Genomic DNA, 26088 nt, shown 5'->3' with positions numbered 1-26088 from the left:
GATGATCTGATGTATGTTTCAGGTACACAATTTCTGAGTTGTCTTAATAAATAAATTACTCTAGATAGTTTACTACTAATATAGTTTACATGTTGGCCCCAGGATAACTTTTCATCTAAATAAACTCCCAGGAATTTAACAGAACTAGGGTCATCAGATAGTGGCTTGTCTCTTACAGTGAAGATTATCTGCTGAGTTTTATTTTCATTTAGCAGGAAACTATTTGCTCTGAACCAATATGCTGCATGAGAGAGTGTATTTTCAGCACAGGTTTTAAAATCATTAAGACTGTTACTGCTATGGAGAAAAGTCGTATCATCTGCATACAATACAGTGGTGGATCTAATAAACGAGGGGAGGTCATTGATCATTATCAGAAACAGGAAGGGCCCCAGTACAGATCCCTGAGGCACACCTACTTTAACATTTTCTATGTTTGACATTTCCTTACCAACACAAACTACCTGTTTACAGTTGTTGAGATAAGCTTTTAATAGTCTGAGACTGTTTTCTTTGATGCCGTAGAATTCTAGTTTCTCTAGTAGTGGCATGTGCTCAACACAGTCGAAGGCCTTGCTTAGGTCACAGAATGAGACCTGAGCAAAGTCTTTGTTCTCAAAAACTTTGAGGATGTAACTGACTACCGTGTTGATTGCATCAATGGTCGACAGATTCTTCCTAAACCCGTATTGTGTAGCATTAATTATTCCTAGATTCTCAAAGTGAGATGATAATTGTTGGTACATGATGCATTCTATTACCTTGGAGAATGTGGGTACTATTGAAATAGGCCTGTAGCTAGATGGAGAGTCTTTATCTCCCTTTCTGTATACTGGGACGATCCTAGACAGTTTTAACTCGTCAGGAAAATATCCCTCAAGTAAGCACTTGTTTATGCAATGGGTTAAGGGGTAGAGAATGCAGTCACACACTTTTTTTAGCAGGTTGGATGATATGCCACATATATCTAAGCTATCACATGATTTCAGTTGTTTTATGACCCCTTGTACATATCTAGGCGATACTTCGGAGAAGGTTACCATGCTTGTATTTAGTGACTGTCTACCCCAATTTTGGGAGAGTAACTCTGATGGACTAATGTCTGGTTTGATAATTGTGTCTCCTATTTCTTTCACTGAATTAATAAAAAACTCATTGAGTGTTTGTGGTGGGATATTAATTTTGTCTTTTTTAGTATCTCTGGCAGCACTGTTAATTACTTTCCAAGCAGTTTTGCATTTATTGGTGGAATTATGTATGCTGTTGGCATTGTAGGTTTTTTTGGCTTGCAGGATGGCTTTCTTGTATTCATTCCTGCATTCCACATAGGCTGATTTGGCACAGTCAGACTTCATACTACTGTATATTTTATACAGTAACAAAACTTGTTTCTTTAGATCTGTCAGCTGTTTAGTGTACCATATATTTTGTCTGTTTTGAGATCTGGATTTGTGGCTGCTGTCCATTATTTTGATTTTCTTTATGGGAATACTATGGTTAAATAGGGTCAAGAATGCATTAAAAAATCTATCAAATATTATTTTGGCTGGCAGATCATTACTTGATGTGTAATGTCCATCGACACTACAATGGCCAAACCAGTCTCCGTCAGCAAGGGAATTACGAAATGTGTTAATTTTATCCTCAGTTATGGGTCTGGTAATCACAACTGTTGGGACAGGTCTGTTTGCATTGCTCCTATTGAGGGGAATTTTACTTGCATAATTTAGAGATACAGAGTCATGGTCAGAGAATGGGAACACTACAACTTCGCATGTGTTTTCAGTGGTCTTGAAGTTTACAAAGATGTTATCTAAACATGCTTTGTTTCTTGTGGGCCTGTTATTAACATGATGAAAATTGTATTGTCTTAGCAAGTTTTCCAGATCTGCAACACTACCCTTACATTTAGTAACATCAAAATCAGCATTCAAATCACCTCCTATTGCAATATCATAATGTAGCCATTTAATATTACTTAATTCACTCAATAGCATGTCCATTTTTTCTAAAAATATGTTAATGCTTCCCTTTGGTGATCTGTACATGGATACTACTATTAGCTTATGACTATTAATGATTATACCCGCAACTTCAAAGTGCTGTTCATCACACAAGGAATTTAGGTCTAGTTTGGTTATTGTACAATTGAGTGACTGGTTGGAATAAATTGCCACACCACCTCTAATGTGCTTTTTCCTACAGTAGCTATTTACTATACTAAAATTGTCAAATTTGGCAACTGCAAGTTCATTCTCATTAGCCCAGTGTTCACTCAGACAAAAAATATCAAACTGGTTATCAAGTCCAAACTCATTTATGATAAGTTCTTTATCTTTCAGTCCTTGAACGTTAAGGTAACATATTTTAAGATCCATGCTCTTATTGCTAACACACTGAACACTATGGTGATTGGTTTTCAAACGTTTTTCAGGGCTTATCTTTTGGATTTCTGCCTCTTGTTGCCTTTTACTAAAAAATTGTTCACTTGGAGTGGTAGCACATCTACTGTTGTATACCTACTCTTCCCTCCTTGTGATGATATTGTAGATGAAGCTGCTACTAGAGGAATTGATGTAACTGCTGTTATGGTGTCTGGAGGCACTGTTGTGGCATCTGGTGACTGAGGAGATAAGGTGGTTGCTTCTTCTTCTGCTGCTGTTGAATCTTGCTGGTGAAGTGTGATAGGTACTGCTGCTGCTGTAGGCATTGTTGTGGCAACTGGTGACAGTGGAGATTTGGATGTTGCTTCATCTTCTGCTGCTGTTGTATCCTGTTGATGAAGTGTGGTAGGTATTGCTGCTGCAGCATTTGTTATGTGTGTAGGTACAATTGCTGCTTCCACCTCTACTTCTACTGCTGCAATAGAAGTAACCATTTCTTCAGGCTCTGCTTGCGTCAAGCAAGGAACTGGAAGAGCAGCAATTACTTCTTGGTTGTCAGATGCTCTCAGTATCATGCTGATGTTTTGGCAAGAATCTTCTTGCCTCTGTTATTAAGGTGCATGCCATGTCTCGTGTAACAGTCTCTTTGCAAGGAGTCCATACTTATAAAATATGCATTTTGGTAGGCCCTGCAAATCTTTGAGTATTGCCTGTTTGCTTTTATGATTTCCACGTTCACACACGACCATTCCGAAACGTCATGCCTATGTGGAATTCCGACTACAAAAACTGATTTCTCTCCTGTTGAATTTAGTATTGCTTTAAAGTTTCGTGTTGCACTGTGGAGGTCGTTTTTATATACATTATTGGCTCCTGCTATGACGACAATATGACGATCATTTTCAGTTTCTATGTTTCTAACGAGTTCTTGGATGGGTGCACCTGGTTTGACAATACTAGTTGCTTGTATACAATGACTGTAACGTAGTATTTTTGCGATCTCACGTCCATGGCTATCAGAGAATATTTTCACTTTGAGTTTGTCTTCACGTTTATTGCGGAAGTTTCTGCTCATGTGCTTGTCACTATACAGATTCGGCGTGTTGTTGTTGTCGTCACAGTTTTCCATGGATTCCACATTTATATCTGAATCTAGTGCATGAAAACGGTTTTTTGTTACCACAGTCATTCTACAGTCACTGAGTTTCACACGACCAACCCTTTTTGGCCTAGTAAACATATGTTGCCTTGTTGTTTCTGCCTTTAGGCCTATATCCACTTCAGAGCGCTCGTTTATTGTAGGTAGGACACTGAAACTGCTTTTATTGCCGCGGTTCGTTCCATTCGTTGTATTTATCACCTTTTCGCTTCTTTCTTCCATGATCATGCTAGTCCTGTGCTCCCAGTTCCGTGTTTTACTTGCTTTGGCGATCGGGATATTACGCGCCTTTTTCAGTTCGGCATTTTCATTTTCTAAATGCGCGATGTCCCGCCTTAGTACATCTACAATTAATTGCAGGCTTGATACACGTTCATTTAGCTTCATTATTTCACTGTTATAATTTATGTATGTTCCGTTTTTCACCACACAACTATAACTTTTGTTCACTTTCTCACTATAAACAACTGTACCGGACGCCATGTTGAGCTACCGAGTACTTCCTGCATTCTTTTGGTTCGATATGACATTATCTATTGGTTGGCTATACCATCAATCCCATAAAACTTTAAGTTATCTAGGGGAATATTGCGATTTACCACAGCAAATTCCTTAAGTGTATAGCAGAAAATACTAATTAGTGCTTTTTGTTATTTAATGCTTGTAAATTTTGGCGAGTGAATATGTAAACGGTATTCTCAATAGAACAACTCTTCTGAAATAAAAGCTGTGATTTGCTGGGGATATTATTGTTGCTCATGTGAGACACTATTCTAGAATACATCACATTCTCAAACATTTTGGTTGGGGTTGGGTTGTTCGGGGGAAGAGACCAAACTGTGAGGTCATCGGTCTCATTGGATTAGGGAAGGAAGTCAGTAGTGCCCTTTCAAAGGAACCATCCCGGCATATGCCTGGAGCGATTTAGGGAAATCATGGAAAACCTAAATCAGGATGGCTGGACGCGGGATTGAACCATCCTCCTCCCAAATACGAGTCCAGTGTGCTAACCACTGCGCCACCTCACTCAGTAAATATTTTGGAAAATGATGTCAGCAGTGAAACGATTTGGTTGTTATTGACGTCTATGCTATTACCTTTCTTAAAGGGGGGTTTAACAATGGCATATTTCAGTCTCTGGAAAAATGCCTCCAGTCAGTGATGCTTTACATATTTCAGATAAGACAGGGCTTATTGTATGGGAACAAATCTTTAGTTCTCTATCGGAAACACCACCAAAACCAGATGAGCATTTATTTTTGAGAGAATGTATAATTTTCTTACTTTCATAAGGAGAAGTTGGTGATTCATTCACATGATTGAATTTTATGAAAATTACATTTTCAACATACTGTTGTGATTTCATTCTTGGAAAGTTTGTGCCTATACTTCCTACTATATTTAGGAAATGATTAAATGCATTTGCTACCGCTGACTCATCATTTATATCCCTTCCATTCAGTTCAATTGTGATGGTATCCTGCTCTTTGGCTGGTTGTCCTGTCTCTCATTTCACTACATTCCATATAGCCTGAAGTCTGTTGTCAAAATTAATGATTTCTTACATTACGTGCATGTGCCTTGATTTTTTAATAACCTCTCTTAGTAATTTTGAGTAGTTTTTGCAGTCAGCAAATACTGCATGAACTCTACTTGTTCTTGCCAACAGGTACATTTCCCTTTTCCTTTCACAAGATACTCCCTAGTGAGCCATGGTTTTTTTTGTGTGGCTGTTTAACATCCTTTCTGATTAACTTATGTAGAAAGTTATTTTCAAAAATGGTATGAACGTATCATGGAACAGATTAAATCGTTATGTTAGCATTTGGTCCATTGCCATATAAGTTTTATCCCATGTTATCTCTTGTAAACAGTTCATAAAAACATTTTCCTGGAGTCATTAATTATTCTAACTAGTTTCCACTGAGAAGTTTCCATACTGTAAGGTATTACCTTGTTTATCCTAACTAACCGTGCATTATGATCAGAGTGAGCCTTTGTCACTGTGTTAACAGTTATTTCCTTGCTTTGAGCTTCCCCAAAGAAAATACTATCAATTAGAATCATATAGTCTCTATCTACCCTTGTTGGAAATTTAATTACTGAGATCAAATTGTAGGATAAAAGAATCACCACAGACTATCAACTGCTTGCTGCTGTCTGACATAGCATAGTAAGGAATCCATATACTTTATAAACACTTCAAAGTTTCCCCAGTGGCGATCTGCACACAATAAAAATGAAAAGTGAACTATTTTCAGTATTAATTCACAAGCACACACTTCTACATGCTGATTACTACAAAATCCACTTGTTTCAATGTTTTTGAACTTGTGTTCTATGTTAACATTTTCTGCAAGAAGCTCATCTGATCTATTTTTCCCCTCTCCTATTCAGATGTAGGCCAAGTATACTATAACCCCATCTCTTAATCATAGCAACAGGCACTGCACTCACATAAGATTTCATCTCAGTCATCAACAGCCTGCTCAACTCAATAGTTCATACTGCTTACAGCAGTGTTAACTCAGGACTGGTCATGACGCTGTAGGACCTCCACAAAACTCACATGTGTGTGTCTAGCTAATATGCCTACTTCAGCCCAGTCACCCCTAAAGCTGTAATTGTTGTTCTTATCCAGACCGTTCCTCACTCTACCTATTACAATAACCTGACCCTCTTTGTCAAAATCTTTGCACAAATTCCCTATGTACTCTTGTCATTCAGCTAAGGCAATTCAAAATACTTGTGACCTGGTACCCTGTCCATAATTTGCCCTGTACTGGCCTATGGCTACTACCTAGCAGCAAGACTCTTGTTCCTACTCTCTTTTGGTGTTCATCCACATTTAGTCACCCTACTATGAACTATAGTTGGATGAGGCCCTTCCCCTCCCACTTCAGGTAACCAGTCAAATTTACCGGATACTGTAAGCTCAATTAAATTTGATTTGTTACCTGAAGTGGGAGGGGAAGAGGCTCATCCAGATGTAGGTCACAGTAGGGTGTCATTTCAAAGCATTTATCTGAAGATCTACAGGAATTCTAATGCAAAAGGTGGACAGTCTAGATGTACAACAAATTTGTCTTCTAACATTTCTACACATGAATTACTGAAAGACTGTTAAGCTCCACATTATTTCTGTACAATATTCCTAAAGGATTTTTATAGCTCTGCAATATTGTGTCCTGGAATCACATATGGTATGAACATGCCTACTGTATCATTTCTTAGGAAACAGATCCACTCACTAAATACTGGCAGCCCATTAAATGTTTAAAACACACACACACACACACACACACACACACACACACACACACATATACGAACAAATGTACAAAAACCCAACTTCTTCATTTGGCAGACTTTTTATACAGACACAGATAATGACACAGAAAACACAGAAATTCACCTGATGACATCTACTTAAATCATGAAAGACACAGCGCACACAATAAATGAAAGACTGGAGTGTAGGGTTAATAGAGATTGTAAGCTATACTTTTTGAGGGGATTGTCCTACTTTTACCTCAAACTATTTAATTTGGATCCACTATTAGAACACCCACCTCATTTGTTATTACCACTTTAAAAGAAACCACTAATTCTGAAAACTGTTGCAGGCAGTAGTCACACAGCTGGAGGAAGAGCACTACAATTTGACACTTTTTTTCAATTCCAACATTTTGTTGACAGTGATCCAACAACTTCTAAAATATTTCATGAATCATTTATAAACGAATCTGTCAACAATTGCATAAACATGTTTGGCAACTAGTTTGGAATCAACTGGTTCATTTTCAGGCTTGGCCTACTGAGGCTGCACTGAAAGTGCCTGATCTTAATAATAAACATAAAAATGGCAAAACATGCTTTATAAAATGTTTGCAGAATGACTGTCACAATCAGCATGTCCTCTTAGCAAGTAACTGATCTTGACTTGCTAAGAGGCACAGATGGATTGTGACAGTCATTCTACAAACATTTTATAAAGCATGTACTGCTGCTTTGATGTTTATTATTAAGATCAGGCACTTTCAGTGCACCCTCAGTAAGTCAGGCTTGAAAATGAACCAGTTGGTTCAAAACTAGTCACCAAACATATGCACTGCAACTACTAACATATTTGTTAATAAACATTTCATGAAACAATTCTGATACATGGCTCTTATAAAATCATAAGGGACAAGTTTGCATTATTTGGATGAGAAACTGAAAATTTGTTGTTCTGTGTCAGCAAAAGACAATGATAATGAACAATTACTGGGAATGCATGGTTTTTAAGGAAAGACGGGGTTACAGAGTGACTTTGTGGGAATGAGTCACTAAAAGGCTCCAAAAGAAGGCAGTTGGGGAAAGGGTGGGGTGGGGTGGGGGGGCAGGGGGGGGTCTGTCATAAGATTTTTGAAACACTAAATGCATCTTTTTTGTTGATTGATATTAGCAAGCCAAGAGAGTGAACAACATGCATTATGAGATTATGGGACACCTGCAGCACAAAAACCAGTACCAAAAGTAAGAGCAAGTAGGCCAAGACAGTAATCTTATTTCACACTAGTACCCATCCAACCGGCTAGCTGAGTAAGATTTAATGGACTTCTACAGATTCCTCATGATTATAATCTTTATCCCAAAAATTTACCCTCTCCAACTATGCTCTCAGGAAAATAACTGGGAGCAAAATTTTCCAGCCTAAAGCAGAAACATCAGATACCTAATCATTTGCACTGTGTACTCTATCAGCAATATGATAAACTTTTTATCAACATTTCCTTTTTCAATCTAGAAGTAGAAAGTATCTTTAATCTTTATTGGTAAATTACCTAACATCTAATGCATGCCATTGAATTTCTAAGTAATGGTGTGTTACCAGATTAAAATTTTTATCACCAATGCACTGAAGTGTCTTACAACTTTGCGTTTAACAGAAAGACTGAACGCCTACACATTGGTTTGCCCACAGGAAATATTGCTATATATCAACACCGTAGAGCATACAATAGTGTAGAAACAACCTAAAAATCTAAGTCTTTTTCAAGCATGGAGTATTTTATTAGCTTTAAATTATAATTCCTGTATGTCACCATATCCAATTATTGGCCAAAATCTAAAACCAATAGTGTTGGTTGGTTGGTTGGTTGGTTGGTTTGTGAGATTAAAGGGACCAGACTGCTACAGTCATCGGTCCCTTTTTCCAAAAACTAAAAACACCCACAAGGAATTTAAAAAAAACAAGGAAAATATGACAGACGACACAGGACAAGAGAAACCGAGACAAAGACCAGACAAAACGAATTAAAATCACACAGAGTGCGACGGTGGTTGGCCGACCATAGAGAAAAAAGGAAAAGCCAGCCACAGAGAAACATATTAAAAACTCAGTCTAAAACCGTAGGCTAAATTCCAGATTCAACACAAAAAAGGACAAACACTTACATTAAGTTATAAAAGCCCCCTGCCCGAATAAAATGCAAAACTAAGTCCGCCATGGCTGAGTCATCCGTTAAAAGGGCAGGGAGCGTATCAGGCAGCACTAACGTCTGCCTGAGCACAGCTAAAAGGCGACACTCCAACAAAATGTGGACCACAGACAAAACGGAGCCGCAGCGACATAGAGGGGGGTCCTCACGGCACAATAACTGGCCGTGCATCAGCCGAGTGTGCCCAATGCGCAGCCAGCAGAGGACAACAGCTTCCTTGTGAGAGACTCGCATGGATGACCGCCACACAGTCGTCATCTCCTTGATAAGACGGAGTTTGTTTGGCACGGGCAGGTTGCGCCATTCAGTGTCCCATAGTTCGAAAATTTTGCGGCGTAAGGTTGCCCACAAATCAGTCGCCGGGAGGCCAATCTCCAGAGATGGTTTACTGGTGGCCTCTTTCGCCAGGCGGTCAACATTTTCATTGCCGGGTATCCCAACATGGCCTGGGGTCCACATAAAGACCACAGATCGGCCGCAATGGGCAATAGTATGCAGGGACTCCTGGACAGCAATCACCAGACGAGAGTGAGGGAAGCACTGGTCGATAGCTTGTAAACTGCTCAGGGAGTCGCTACAGATAACGAAGGATTCACTTGCGCAGGAGCGGATATACTCTAGGGCACGAAAGATGGCCACCAGCTCAGCAGTGAAAACACTGCAGCCAGCCGGCAATGAACGTTGTTCGGAATGGTCCCCTAGCGTTAGAGCATAACCGACACGACCAGCAACCATCGAACCGTCAGTGTAAACAACGCCAGAGCCCTGATACATGGCGAGGACGGAATAAAGGCGGCGGCGGAAGGCCTCCGGAGGGACTGAGTCCTTCGGGCTCTGTGCCAATTCGAGCCGAAGGCAAGGGTGGGGCACACACCACAGGGGTGTACACAGACGTGCCCGGAAAGGAGGTGGAAGAGGGAAAACCCCAAGCCCGGAGAGAAGCTCTCCGATGCGGACAGCGATCGTACAACCCGACTGGGGCCGACGTTCTGGGAGATGGACAACAGACTACGGGAACAGGAGACGATAATTAGGATGCCCGGGCAAGCTACAAACGTGCGTAGCATAAGCAGACAGTACACGTTGGTGCCGTAACCGCAGTGGAGGGACACCTGCCTCCACAAGTATGGTGTCCACAGGGCTGGTCCGGAAAGCTCCGGTCGCAAGTCGGATCCCGCTGTGAAGGATTGGGTCCAGTACACGCAACGCAGATGGGGATGCTGAATCATAAGCCAGGCTCCCATAATCCAGACGGGACTGGATTAATGCCTGGTAGAGCCGTAAGAGGGTAGATCGGTCGGCGCCCCACCTGGTGTGGCTCAAGCATCACAGAGCATTAAGATGCCGCCAACACATCTGCTTAAGCTGCCGAATATGTGGGAGCCAAGTAAACTGGGCATCAAAAACCACACCCAAAAAGCGATGTCTCTCCACCACAGCAAGATGTTCACCGGCAAGATAAAGCTGCGGCTCAGGGTGAACTGTTCATCGCCGGCAGAAATGCATAACGCAGGTCTTGGCAGCCGAAAACTGGAAGCCATGAGCGACAGCCCAAGACTGCGCCTTACGGATGGCGCCCTGCAGCTGACGTTCAGCAGCTGCAATGCCAATGGAGCTATAGTAAAGGCAGAAGTCATCAGCATACAAGGACGCTGAGGCAAACGTTGCCACAGCCGCAGTGAGCTCATTAATTGCTATTAAAAACAGGCAGACACTTAAAACCGATCCCTGTGGCACCCCATTCTCCTGAACTCGGGAGGAACTACGGGAGGCCACGGCTTGCATGTGGAAGGTTCGATACGACAGAAAATTTCGGATGAAAATCGGCAGTGGACCCCAGAGATACCAACCATGAATCGTAGAGAGGATGCGATGACGCCATGTCGTATTGCACGCCTTCCGCATGTCAAAAAAGACAGCGACCAGGTGCTGATGGCGGGCAAAGGCTGCACGGATGGCTGACTCCAGGCTCACCAGATTGTCGGCAGCAGAGCAGCCTTTACGGAATCCACCCTGATGTCCACCTCCAAAGGGTTCTTGCCAGGTTTCAAAACGGGGATAACAATGCTTTCCCGCCACTATGACAGAAACTCACCCTCAACCCAAATACGGTTGTAAAGGTCGAGGAGGCGTCGCTGGCAGTCCACTGAAAGGTGTTTCAGCATCTGACAGTGGATGCTATCTGGCCCAGGAGCTGTATCAGAGCAAGCAGCTAGGGCACTGTGAAATTCCCACTCACTGAATGGAACATTGTAGGATTCAGGATGATGGGTGCGAAATGAAAGGCTCCGACATGCCACCTGCTCTTTAATGGAGCGGAAAGCCAGTGGGTAATTTGCAGAAGTGGAACTCGGAGCAAAATGCTCTGCCAAGCGGTTTGCAATTATGTCGGAGGCAGTACAAACTGCTCCATTCAGTGAGAGCGCAGGGACGCTGACAGGGGTCCGATAGCCATAGAGGCATCTAATCTTGCCCCAGACCTACGATGGAGACACATGAAGGCCAATGGTGGAGACATACCGCTCCCAGCACTCCTGCTTGCGTTGGTAGATAAGGCGTTCTATGGAGGGATGTCGCTTGTGACGCTGGAGCGCCCGCCGGCGATCTTTAATCGCTTCAGGGATCTCAGGCGACCACCAAGGCACAGTCCTCCGCCGAGGGGACCCAGAAGAACGGGGAATGGCAGATTCTGCGGTAGTAACGATGCTGGTGGTGACTGAGTGAACCACCGTATCAATGGCTTCATGAGAAACAGGGTCAATAACGGCAGTGGAGGGAAACAGGTCCCAGTCAGCCTTATTCATAGGCCATCTGAAAGAGCGCCCAGAAGAGTGATGCTGTGGCAGTGACAGAAAGATCGGAAAGTGGTCACTACCACACAGGTCATCATGCACACTCCATTGGACAGAGTGGCGAGATCCAGGTCCTCAGCGGACGCCAGAATCTCCACCTCATCCTCAGACACAGAGTGGGAAGGTTGCGGTGGGACAGGTTCCACCGCAATGTCAGGATGCTTGGGAGCCTTTTTCTTCGTCTGCTTCGCATACTGTGCCTTTTGTCAGGATGCTTGGGAGCCTTTTTCTTCGTCTGCTTCGCGCACTCTGCCTTTGGTGGGTCTGGCTGGGAGGGCCTCACTGGGTCAGTCTCAGGGACGGACAACGACCGTGAGGCCCTACAACCAGCGACCGGTGGTTGCTTCCGAAATTTGCGGGTGTCCGCTTTGGCACTGGGCAAAGCCCGGGATGGGAGGGCCCCAAGGGACACCTTCCTGGCGAGAGTAGCCAAAGAAGTCTCACGCTTCTCCAGCTGGTAAGGGGGAACTAATGTCCCCGATGGTTGGGGTGGTGTTGCTCCTGAAGTAGATGGAGCAGGAGCAACAGAGAGTGAAGTGCCCCCCACAACCAAGGGGGCCAGTGAATTCTGACATAGCTGAGAGGCAACTGTACGTGACGACATGGGAGAGGATCGTACCAGTGTTGCAGCAGTGGCATAAGTAGATGGCATTGGCACAGGGTGTAGCCGCTCATATTTCTGCCTAGCCTCGGGGTAGGTCAGGCGGTCCAGGGTCTTATATTCCATTATCTTCCTTTCTTTCTGGAATATCTTACAGTCCGGCGAGCAGGGGGAATGGTGTTCTCCGCAGTTAACACAGATAGGAGGTGTGGCACATGGAGTATTGGGATGCGAAGGAGGTCCACAATCTCGACACGTGATGCCGGAAGTACAGCAGGATGACATGCACCCGAACTTCCAGCATTTAAAACACCGCATCGGAGAAGGGATATATGGCTTCACATCACAACAGTAAACCATCACCTTAACCTTTACGGGTAAGGCATCACCCTCGAAGGCCAAGATGAAGGCACCGGTGGCTACCTGATTATCCCTCGGACCCCGATGTCTTTAGCCATACATTCCTCCTATGGAGTGGCCAGGGAGGGAAATGATCTCAGATCAAATTTATTCCCGTTGAGGTTAGACCTCGATTGCTTAGAGACTGCTGGTGGAGGCCCACCAGCGAGAGATGATGTACCACGCTTCATTGCGGGTCATCTGCCCTGATGCCACCCACTCCGATCAGGGGCTCTCCCCACGGACGCCACCCAGCCGCAGCAAAGACCACCTGGCAGGATGGCCTTTGCCGGGAGTCCTGATGCCCCAGAGGGATAGGCATCTACTCCTCAGCATATGTGGGGAGGTAGCAGCTCAGGCATCAGCAGTGCGATCCCTGTGTAGTCAGGGGGCTACCACCAAGAGGGTACATGACGACACCACCACAACGGACTGGCTACCATGCTGGTTGTCGGGTGTTGAATATCCATGTATATAGGGAGCAAAGATGGAAGTGCACAATGGAGGGAATATATGCTACCCGGAACACACTGCAGTCGATGTGACCGGAAGCTTGGTGAAAGTCCAACTCCATGACAATAATGAAGGTGCCTGTTGTTAGGGCAAGATGGATATATAATACACCACGTAAGGCGTCCATCCCCAAATGGTATGCACTAACAGAAAAATTTTGAAAGGTAGTGGTCAAACCCCTTAGGGGACCATCACATTAAGGCCGAAACGTTTGAGACTCCTTTTAGTCGCCTCTTACGACAGGCAGGAATACCGTGGGCCTATTCTTACCCCCGAACCCGCAGGGGGGACCAATACTGTAGTATTAATAGTTATTAGTGAATGATTGCTTGCAGACCATCTGTTATAAAGCTTAATTAGGCAGGTCCAATAATTACAGAGGTTCTAAGATACAGGGAGAATCGATACATACTGGATTTCATAAAATAAGGAAACATTTGTACACCAAAAATAAATTATTATAGAAGTACTGCACATGACTATTACGTAAAAACCAGCAGTGATGCAATTCCCTTGCTTACATCATCTGCAAATATTAGACAATTGCATGTTTAAGGGATGGACTGTGATGGACGTCATTGTTAGATTAGAGGTAGATTGGACTTGCACAATGGTTAAACGTCCACCCTTCTCTTGCTCACGGGCCATCTCAGCAATATCTGACTGCAGGTTCAGCATCACTGAAAGGTTCATCATTGACTGTTGTGCACACAAGAATTCATGGAGGTGTATATGAAGTAAACAGCTATATAAGCATTCCCCCCCCCACAAGTCTTAAAAAAGAATGGTTGAGTCCACACACTGAACAAATACATTGAACTGCAAATCAACTTATTTCAAATGAGTCAGCTTAATTTGCTAAGTGACAGCTCCATTTTGATTTGGTGAGAAAACAGAATCCACTATTATACACCCATCAAAGTGATGCTTCAGGCAAAGAGAGCCTTCAACTACTTTACAAGTGAAACTGTGACTGAGCAAGTTATACATAAAGTTATGCATGACCTTGTGCTCTTGCAATAGGTTACAATCTCATACAAATTTGAGAATGCTTGGACACTTAAGACTCATCTTGTGGACAGATATCTTCAAAATTAAACACTGCAGGGCACAGGAGTGGCAGCTTTATATGCCAACCTGAAATGTAATCTCATGTCTAGTGTGCTGTATCTATTTTGCTGCTCAGAGTTTCTACTAACGCTTCTGCTGTGTTGAAGTGGCTTTACTAGAATAAAAGGCACACAATCCCTATCAATCTCACAGAGAGCACAATTAACAGCTTGACATATTACTGTATATGGTGCATTGCTGCTTGGAGTAATCACACTTTCATTATTTACGCCTTACCAAAGTGACATCTGCTGCATACACTTCAAACATTTCCTAAATCAATTTTCAGGTTTTATGTAATGTCATGACTTCTACAGTGTGACTAAATTTCAACACATAACTTTTAATATTATTGCCATTATTACTGTTCCTTTATTTACATAAACCAGCATATCATAATTTATAAACAGGCATAACTGCACTGAAACATTTCAACTGAAGCACAACCAAAGTTACCTTTGAATAAATTTTGTTTGTGCTGTTAGCAAATTTATCACACACACACACACACACACACACACACACACACACACACACACACACACACATGTATAACTTGCGAAATGTGATGAAATCAACAAAGTTCTGAGACAGTCACAATTATCTTCACAGATAATGGATTTTGACCATCTCACACAACCATCTTCAGATCAAATGCAATGCAGCAACTGGATCTGAAGATGGCTCTTTAAGAGTGTGATTAGTACAGCAAACTGTGGTTGTGTAAAAAAAAATAATTTGGAAGTTATAATTTCTTTTCTTGAAATTGCACTGTACGTCTGACAGAAAAAACTCTCATCTATACAATGAAGGTGATGACAGCTAATGAACCCTTCAGTGCAGATGCACACCAAGCTCGAACTCATTTGAGAATCGGCAAGATGGCACGAGTAACGACGATAATGAGTGTGTGGATAAGCTGAGATTTTAGGTCTTATGAGAGGAGTGCTAAGGTGGACCATGCAGTTGTGTTGACCACTGTGCCGAAATAATGCCGTGGTCAGCACATTTGCCTAGTAAGCAGGAGACTCAGGTTTGAATCCTGGCCCGGTGCAAATTTTTAACTTTCCCCATTTATAAGAGTCAGTGCCCACTGACAGCTGTTGTCTTTAACTTCTTTGTGTCTTGAAAAGAATAAAACTATAAGTGGGGTAAGCAAAAGGAAACCCTGTATCAGGATACTGTCACATACAGTACTGAAATATGTTATGCCCCACATTCTTGTCTCATAAATATTGATCAAGTAATAAGGATGGTAATGACGAAATGTGAAGAAAATATGTCAATATAGTCAACATAATTGTACAGGAGGTTATGAAGTGAACAAACAATCCACCCCCCCCCCCCCCCCACACACACACACTTTTTTTGTCAGGGCTACATTTAATCATTACATGTAATGGTATAGAGACCCCTGAGACAGATTACACTTATAAATTGCAAAATTTCCCCTCACAAAGTATCTGCCAGATAGTATCAGTTAAGTGTCTTAATAAGCACAAGTTCATTTAATCAGAACATATAAAACTTACTTTTTATATAACAACTTGTTAAAATCAATTAATAATTTAAACACTTATGTCATTATACATTGCACATTGCCTTTGTACAAATAAAAAGTGTACCATAGATGACACATAAGAAGGGTTTTATATTCTGCATGCAAGCAGCTACGAGAACAATGAAAATGAGTTCAACACACTAACTATGAAGTCCAAAATTCAGACCACATACCTGGAAAAACGACTGAAACCTCATTTGCCCAAGGGTGCTTTGCAGCAGGTACCCAAGTAACTTCTTCTTCAGGTTTTAAACATCCAGCAGTGAAAATTGCTACACGATCATCATCTCTAACTTCAATGCCACTCTCTACACTATACATACAAAGTAAATCTTCATTTGGTGGATAACGATCCTTCACATTTCTAAACACGACCTGTAATAAAATACAGAAAATGCAAACAGATATTTTAAAGGGTATCTCTTTTTTGATGACAACAATGGAGCTGCTAAAAAACAGAAGAAATTATCAAGTCATCATTCACATACTACCAACAGACAGTGCATCATATGACAAGCTTATAACAAGTCACTCCTTAATGTTAAACTGCAGTGGCTGGTCACCTAGAAGAAGACTTGCACCTAGAACGTCAGAGCAGATGATGAAGGTGAAATGAAGAGAATTTAGCTAACCTCTACACAGTGCCAACAAAGAAAGTAAACAATAAAAGCTATTGGAGATTGTCCCAGTGAGCAAAAAGGTGTGTGTTTTGTGTAGTGTGGTGGGTGCATGGCCACGTTCGTGCTTTGATTTGATGACACACAATCAATTAGTGTATTGATATTGTAATTTTTACATGTGTCATCACTGAATATTACTTACACTTTAAAAAATGATGGCAATTTTAACAGTGAAAAGGTATTCTCAAATTTATACAAAAAAATTATTTTCATGTTTTTGTGGGCTGCATAATCTGATGGACTTTGATCAGTAATTGTCATGAATTATACCTGAATGACAGATGAATCGTTCCTTAAATCGTAAGTTTCAGAGTAATATCAATTTTTAGCACAGTAGTAATTATCACTAAAACAACTGGTTTCAAAATAAAACTGTTCACTCAATAAAAGAAAACTGACTTATTGTGTACTTTGTCAGTGTAAACATATTTTATAAGGTAAAATGAAAGTAAATGATCATAAATCTCAGAGTGAAGCCAGGTAGAATTGTCAGAGATGGGCAATATTTCAGCAGGCAAATGGCCCACCATTCTCAAGGTATGAACTGTAACTAAGATTCATAGCGTGTAGGCTTTCACGGCCGGCGTCTTCAGTAATTAAAACTTCCGGGCTAAGAGGCCGTGGTCCAATAGTAGAAATACTTCTCCCTGACGTTTTGTTGCCAGCTGCGGGCAACATCATCTGAGGTGAGTCTACGACTGGCTGCTAGGCCGTGGAGGTCCTGTTTATATAGAGCGCGTAGAGGGCGCCACCACTCGTCATGTGTTGTCAACAGTAAAACTATCTCTGGCTGGCATCATTACTCTCGATCGAAGGTAATCGATTGTCACATCTTTGGTACAGAGTCGATCGCCATATCTTATCTAGCTTCAAGCCGCCTTCTTTCCTGTTAAAATTATTGTGGTGTTTAAAAATCTCTACAGCCTCTCTATACATACGTGCATAATAATGCGATGTCTTAGCTAGCACGCACGTCTCACTAAATTTTATTTCATGGTCACCCGTTTCAAAAACATGTTCCGCTACAGCCGATTAGTCCGTGTGTCCCAGTCGACAGTTCCTTTTATGTTCAGTTAGGCGAGTATTGATACTTCTTTTTGTGGTTCCAATGTAAACCTTCCCACAACTACACAGAATCTTATAGACACCAGGAGTAGCTAGAGGGTGTCGTGCATCTTTCGCCGATCTTAAGCATTCACTAATCATCTTGGTGGGTCTGAAGATTGTTTCAACTCTGAACTTGGCCAGCACTTTCCCGATACGGTCCGTAATATTGTGGATGAATGGAAGAAAAACTTTCCCCACCGATGGTGGTTGTTGTTTTTGTTGTTGTTGCACGTTTTCGGACATCTTTCTTCTGGGATGGAGTGCTCTATCTATCTCCTTGCCAGCGTACCCATTTTTCTGGAAAGCGGTTCGCAAGTGGTTTTGTTCCTCTTGCAAATAAGCTGGCTCACAGATTTTATTAGCCCTGTCCACCAATGTCTTGATAATACCTCTCTTCTGCCTGGGATGATGGTTTGAATGCTTATGAAGATAACGATCGGTATGCGTATCTTTTCTGTAGACTTTGTGACCCAGAGTCCCATCTGCTCGTTTAATTACTGAGACGTCCAAAAAATTTATCTGTCCATTACTTTCTGTCTCCATAGTGAATTGTATTTTTGAATTGATGCTATTCAAATGCTTCAAAAAACTGTTCAGTTCTTCTTCACCGTGATTCCATATGACAAAAGTGTCGTCCACATACCGATACCACTTCAAAGGCCTTTTTCTGGCTGACTGCACTACTTGCTGTTCAAAAAATTCCATAAAAATATTAGCAACAGCTGGACTTAGAGGGCTACCCATTGCCACTCCATTAATTTGTTCATAGAACTCATTATTATACTGAAAATAAGTCATGGAAAGGCAATGTCTAAAGAAAGCTACTATATCAGTCGGAAATATGTCAGATATGCAAGCAAGAGCTTCGTTGACAGGAACCATGGTGAACAGAGACTCTGTACCAAAGATGTGACAATCGGTTACCTTCGATCGAGAGTAATGACGCCAGCCAGAGATAGTTTTACTGTTGACAACACGTGACGAGTGGTGGCGCCCTCTACGCGCACTATATAAACAGGACATCCACGGCCTAGCAGCCAGTCGTAGACTCACCTCAGATGATGTTGCCCGCAGCTGGCAACGAAACGTCAGGGAGAAGTATTTCTACTATTGGACCACGGCCTCTTAGCCCGGACGTTTTAATTACTGTAACTAAGATTGTTCATATATGATTTAAATCTGTTGTGCAAAAGAAAGCAAACTGGAAGACAAAATACAACTGGCAAGTATAATCAATACCTGCCAATGGAAAAAAAAAAAAAAAAAAAAAAATCAGAGATTACTACACTCAACTATTTTCTTAAGCCAACAGCTTATTACACAGAGAAATGGTTTCAACTTGACACCTCTGATGTTTTAAGAAAGAGAAAACTGGGTCCTACAGAGAATTTAAACAAAACCCTCCATTTAATGTAATATCAACTGACTCCATCAGGACAATAGTTTGAAGAGTAGACTAAAATCTTTGTATTAGAATAATCTTTGACACGTCCGGTAGTGAAGCATAGCTCTACAATCACAGACTTGCTTGGCTCCTGTAAACAAATGTATCTATTTTGTTCACTGCAGTGATGGCTTGACCGATATAATATACCAAGCCACATCTCAGGGGAAAGGGATACATCCCAGCCTTATACAGACCTAAATCATCCTAGCAGGGCCTGGTCTTCAAGGGTTGTTGAATAACACACTTCACATTGTTTCTTCCCAATACAACCAAATTTAGTCACAATACTCCCTAACAAAGACAAAAAAGTTAGCATCTTGGGTGCTTCCTCCTCAGTCTCTTAAGAAAAAAAGACGAACGACAATGAAGAAAATAGTTCTTATATTTAATAATTCAGCTTTTACACAAATTATTATATGGTTCTAAAATTTAATGCAAAATTGCAAGGGTCTTTTTATCTGACACCCTGAGAAATGTGTGGCAGTGAAAGGATTAAGGTAAAAATCTGTGTAAGAAGGATTCCTAAGCAAGCCATGTCCTAATGTTAGCTTCACCTTATCTCCTGACCATCAAGTCAAGTAAAGGAACCTTTATGACCTCCACAGCAAATCGAATACCATGGCTGAAAGCGTTTATGTGGTGAAAAAATACGTGCAGAGTATCACTGGAGGAAGGGCATATGACAAAGGTGTCATTCACATGTCTCCCTAATCAAGAAGCACACACAAAGGCTCATCCTTTAAAATCTCCCACAAAAAGACTGGACACTATGGGAGACTAACTGCTCCAATTAGCCACACCTACAGTCAAAGGAACTGGCTGTTGAATTACGAAAATTTAAGAACTTGAACTGAAAAATATGTGGAAGTTAATAAACATGTAAACACAGAATTATTAAGGTGCAATCCTTGCAATATGAGAAAGAAATTCACTAAATTCACACTATTCTATTTGCATGAGCCTACCTGATGACTTAAAAGTATCTAGGTGCTGAGCTACACAATACATCAAAGGTTGAAGAGGAATGCCTTCCTCATGAACTTTAGGAAGGCCACAGAATCTAGGGCTACTGCAGCAACAGAGTGGAGACTTACTGGTCTCCCACAATGAGCTTCTACTGAGGAAAGTTGATTTGCCTATCCATCTTTCTCAGAACAGCACTGAGTCTGCAGTAAGGCAAATCACTGTGGATATACGCATGTCAATCCAGCAGAACTATGACACTGCCCTTTTAATGGGCAGAACAAGCTTTTCAGGATCTTCATTAAAAGAATTTATGGCTGATTTTTCCACAAGTTAGATGATACTCTAAGGCAAACATGCCTTGGTCAACACACAGCACATTTATTTCCCTTCTGACCTACTCAGTAGCAACTATAGAAATTTAAATACAGGTTGCTCACGTGTGCTGAAGGAGGACAGCAAAGAGGAAGCACCTGCAAGTCAAGGAACAATCGCTCAAGTCATGACAGGTTGGAGAATAACACATACAAAAATAGAAGACTTGCACAAATTTATACCTTAATTCTTCAAGCCAGGAACCTGAGAAAGTACTCACTTGCCATTAGTGTCTGAAGTGATGGTACACCAACCACAGTTGCCGCCTGCAGCCTCACAGGTAAAACTGCATTGCTCTGCCATCTGTTGACAATCGACAACACTACTTCATCACCTAAGTGTAGGGATATCTGTGCTGAGACACCATTATGATCTTTGTCAAAAAGTGAGTGAGATAGAAGAAATCAAGACCCACAAACTACATCCGTGAAAAGAAAAGCACGAGTGAAGTGGCTACTAAATATTTCAGTGCATAATTTAAATACAGGTTATCAAGCCACTGAAAAGACAAAGCAAGATGTTCATACACATGACATACTTGGTTTTAGAACAGAACTTAGGGAAACTACTGAGGAGAGACTGGGGAGTTGGAATTTATTTCAAAAACTGATACAAGTATAACACATTATAAATTCATTTTATGTGAACATATATGTTTTAAATATAATAAAGGCATGTTGTTAACAATTCCTGAAATTTTCATTGACATTTGACAACTAACTGCTGTGCTACAACAGTTTAAATGAAACACTGACAAGGGTACAGTGTCTACTCGTCATCACCGATTTTGTCCAAATTTATGGCATATGTATGGCTTAGCCAGACATTTAAGTGACAAAAGTCGAAGCTACAGTTAGAAAAAATTACAGTTTTGGCAGTGGCTGATCAAGGCATAACCCATTTACATAAACATTGTTGCAGGCAGCAGTTGACATGGCAGAAAAGTTACAGAATGGTAATCCAACAGTCATGGAGTCAAGAATTTTTTTTTTAATTTTGAATTTCTACATTACTTACACTGCAAATAAGCCAAATAATGCACAATATGTCGTGTTTATTGACATCTTGATAAAAGACATGAAAAGAAAAGGCAATAAAAAATTTGTGACAGTAAATAAAATTCCAAGAAAGGATTGTAATGAAAGCATACAGGACTTCATATAATGACAGTTTCATTTTGACCTCTAAGCAGCATTACACGTGATTCACTGCCAAAGTGTGCAGTGAGAGAAAACCTTTTATGAATGTAAACCAAGTTTAATGAATTATTTAGAAATAAAGAGATGATTCACTGAAAGGCAGAAGTGCTGCGTTGGTCAACAGACACAAACGAAAGGTACAGAGCTTTGCTTTGCTTCCTTTCTTTCTCAAGCTGTAGGAGAAAACAAACACACACACACACACACACACACACACACACACACACACACACACACACACACACCGTCTCCCTACACGTGCTTCTCCTACAGTTTGAGAAAGGAATCTCATTTTGAAAGCTAACAAAGCATAGCTCTGTACCTTTTATTTGTATGTCTGCCAACGATGTAGCACTTCTGCCTTTTGGTGAGTCATCTCTTTATTCCTAAATAGTTCATTATTCCCAACCAGAACTTTCCGTGCACTACTGTAAACCAAGTTTGTTTGTTTCTGTGGTATTTATAATGTGTGCAAAATGCCAAGAAAATAACTACTTCCTTTATCATGAATATAACCCCAGGATGTGTAAATCATCAACTGTAAAATAATAAAAGGATGTAATTTTATATGAGATATTCTCATGTATGCCCTACAATCTTGGCTTGAAAGTTGTTTGCAGAGACCTCATGGGTGCTGTAAGTACAATCTTTTCTTGTAAATTTATTTGCAATTCCAAATTTTCCTTATCTGCCTTTTATGAAAATATTATTAAATACAATATATTGAGCATTATTTTGGTTTATTTGCAACATAGCTAACGTAAAAACAGAGAATAAAAATAAGCTTCTGGGTAGGACTCGACTGCATGACCCTTGAATTATCATTCTGCACTTTTTCCATCATGCCTACCACTACCTAACTGCTCATGCCTCACACTACCCACTGCCAAAATAGTATTTTTTGCAAATTCTTGGGCTTCTGGAGCTCCCAACCCTGTAACTTTTATTTCTGGCCAAGCCCTGCATATACAAGTGGTGTTCAATAAGTAATGCAACACATTCTTTTTTCTCGGTCAGTTTCAGTTGAAACAATACAGAATATTTTGTGGGAGACGGTTCCTATAGTTTCATGAAGTTCCGACAGGTGGTGGTGCTAAACATAGTCTTCACAAAGGCATCTGTAACAGATGTGTTCCAAGCACTGAGCTGTCAGTTTGTTTTGGCAGAAAACCAGAGCATCACAGATACTCACAGGCATTTACAGAATGTATACAGAGACCTGGCTGTGAACAAAAGCATGGTGAGTCACTGGGCAAGGTCTCTTGTCATCACTGCAACAACATCGCACAAACTTGTCCTATCTCTTGCATACCAGCCAGCCACACACAGCAGTGACTCCTGCACTGTTGGAATGTGCAGACACACTCATTCGGGGTGATCGATGCATTACAATTTAACACCTTGCTGCTCAACTAGACGTCTCTGTTAGTAGTGCCGACTCTCACATCCACCAGTTTGTGTTCTCAATATAATAAATGCCCGCTGGGTTCCTCGCTGCCTAACAGAAGACAATGAAGAGTAACAAAGGGCCATCTGTGCGGAATTTGAGGCAAAATAAGTGCTATACAATTGTAAGAGGTACAGAGGTGAGTGAGTGTGCCCCAGGGCTTACTCCAGTTCACTACTACCAGCGCCACATCAAAGTGCCTGCACTTACCAAACAAACTATTGCATCACAATTTAAGAGCAAAATTAAAATAGCTTTTCCATACTTCATCAGAGTAAGCTTAAGTACATTTATGTTAACATTGTAAAGTCTCAAAACGATCAAATAAATGTGTCAGGCAAAAAATATGATCTAAGAAAAAAATAAGTGGTGCTGAATAATAAACCTGAAAAGATAAAAATTGGTCAGAATACGCAAAGGTATGCCTCAACTTCCATCAGTCCAATATTTTGGTTAAAACTGTCATTTTTATGAAAAACTGAAGACACTAAATATGATACTTAGAAAGCTGAAAACAGGGTGTATACGTGGACAAGGAAAAAAAATTCCCGAATTTTTCCCGGATTTCCCAGTTAAAAATACACTTCCTCCCGGCCGAAAACACACTTTTTCCGTGTAATTAAGTGACAGTATATTTTCCCTCGGAACTGTAAAACTTATCAATCCTTTGAATGGTTACATTTTTATACATGGGCGTAGAATTTCCCGGCACTTTAGAAAATGAAACTTAGGGAAGAAAACTCCTTTTGGAAAGATTTGTGATGTGCAGCAACATGTACGCTGCATACTTTCGTATTACAAAAGTATAAATTCGAATTCCACTAAACACCGCATGTTACTTTCCGAACCATTGTAATCGAGAGTGCGATGCGCTTTTGTAAGCCAGTCATAGCTCTTGTCACGTGATCCCACCAGCCAGTGACACCAAACATTCAGAGCATAGGACACGTGATGTAGTCAGCTAATAGCAACATCACTGTTAAGTAGTGCGGATACACAAACAGGAAAAGTTAATGTTTAAATTAATATACATAGCATTGCTGCAAGAAAAGCAAAGCTTTCACATATAATATTGGTCTCTAAGGTTAGTAAGCGGCAAGATAAGCTAAGCTTTCACATATAATGTTGATATTTTTTGCGCGTGTTACACTTTAAGATATATCACACAAATGCACCAGTAAAATTTTTAGCCGAGTCCAGTGATTTGTCCCCAAAATTATCCACATATAAATTAGCTACCGCAAAGGAGAGAGAGTTTCCTGTAGCACTACATCAATTTGCTCATAATAACGACATGAATGTCAGATCTTCTGGGCTCGAAATACTTCTACTAAATGGCTCGTCATCAAATGCTCTGTGGTTTAAGAAATTCATCGTACATTCTCGCACATTGTTCAACTTGCGTAAAAGGAAATTTACTTTGAAAGTAATGCTTTTCAAACCACCATTCGCAACATTTTCCCACGACCTGTTAGAAATAGGTTCGTTTCAGTAGTCGTCAGAGAGCGCCAGATAACGCGCCACCGCGCTTTGGCAGCTGCTATGACGCAGGAAGCCCGTATGTTCGTATATGTAAAACATTACAAGATCTTACATTATGTCATAAAAGAAGAAATCAGAGGATACTCCAAGAGCATCAGAATTTCGTGAACCGTACTAAAATAGCACATTTAAAGTGCATACTTAAAGAGCACATTCGTATGTCCAGATTCCCAATGAAGTAGGCCTCGACCTGATATTAAGCTTTTCTGTGTGGGTTTCAGGATGTAAATTTTCTTGAAGTACCAGTACTGTATTAACTCATTTTTGATACTTTATTATGGCATAATGCCATACGTGCTAGAAGATGAAAACGTGCATTTGAAACGCAGCGAGCAGTTGAAATTAGCCAATAGTGTGGAACTAAACACTTTGTTTCAAACACATTGACTGCCTCAGCGTAAAAGATTAATAAAAACCAAATTTCTTTAGCAAACCGACAAAAATACCTTCATTATTCTACAAGGCGATTAATGCATGCCTGTCAGAAAAGTGGAAGTAAAATAAAATCTGAAACTAATAACGTATATTAGCCTTCCGTAATTATGTGAATGTATTTTAATTCACTAGATAGCTCCCGGCCACAGAAATCCATTTTGTTTTCATTTGACGTCTCCTATCAGGAGACAGGAAACCTTTTTATTTTTCGAAATTTTCTCCAATCATCAAGAACACAACAATTGATATAATAACCATACAAGTCCACAAAAAATTAATATCTTTTTTTTTAAATCTTTACCAAAAAGAGTCAAACATTTAAAATCACTGACTAGTAATACACAGAAGTGCCACATATGGCGCATATTACAAAGTTTTATGTCATGTCGGAACATGAAAACCATTAAATGTGAACAGCAACATTAGTATTAAAAGAAAACAAAAACAATAGGAGAACTTTTTAAAATCCTTTACCAGAATGAGTCAAATACATAAAATGATTCACCAGTAAAATGCAGCAGTGTCACGTATGACGCGTATTACAAAATTGTATGCCATGTTGGCATGTATGTGGCACTGCTGTGTATTACTGGTCAGTGATTTTAAGTATTTGACTCTTTTCATTAAATATTTTAAAAAGTATTAATTTTATTGTGGACATGTACAATTATTGTATGAACTGTTGTATTCTTGATGATTGGAGGACATTTTAATAAATAAAAAGGTTACCTATATCCTGATAGGGCACCCCCTTCCCAAGGTTTCCTAACAGCAGCAGGAGGAGTGAACTGCCAGTTATCTGTACGCACTGTAAACGTTCATTGCACATTT

General features: G+C 40.8%; 1 protein-coding gene across 3 annotated transcripts in view; it reads right to left on the bottom strand.

Annotated features, from left to right (window-relative positions):
- Positions 1-26088, bottom strand: part of LOC124555042 — a 126579-nt gene that overhangs the window by 89559 nt on the left and 10932 nt on the right. For 2 of the 3 annotated variants that reach the window (XM_047128811.1, XM_047128812.1), the window contains exon 3: positions 16236-16437. In XM_047128811.1, coding sequence (XP_046984767.1) covers positions 16236-16437 — 202 coding nt within the window. Of the gene's footprint in view, positions 1-16235; positions 16438-20854; positions 20938-26088 lie in introns of all 3 variants that reach the window. The other variant, XM_047128813.1, reaches the window with a different exon arrangement.

Source organism: Schistocerca americana, chromosome X (genome assembly GCF_021461395.2).
Source record: "Schistocerca americana isolate TAMUIC-IGC-003095 chromosome X, iqSchAmer2.1, whole genome shotgun sequence".
NCBI lineage: Eukaryota > Metazoa > Arthropoda > Insecta > Orthoptera > Acrididae > Schistocerca > Schistocerca americana.
The sequence above is the reverse complement of the archived record's forward strand: the minus strand, read 5'-3'. Positions and strand labels throughout refer to the sequence as shown.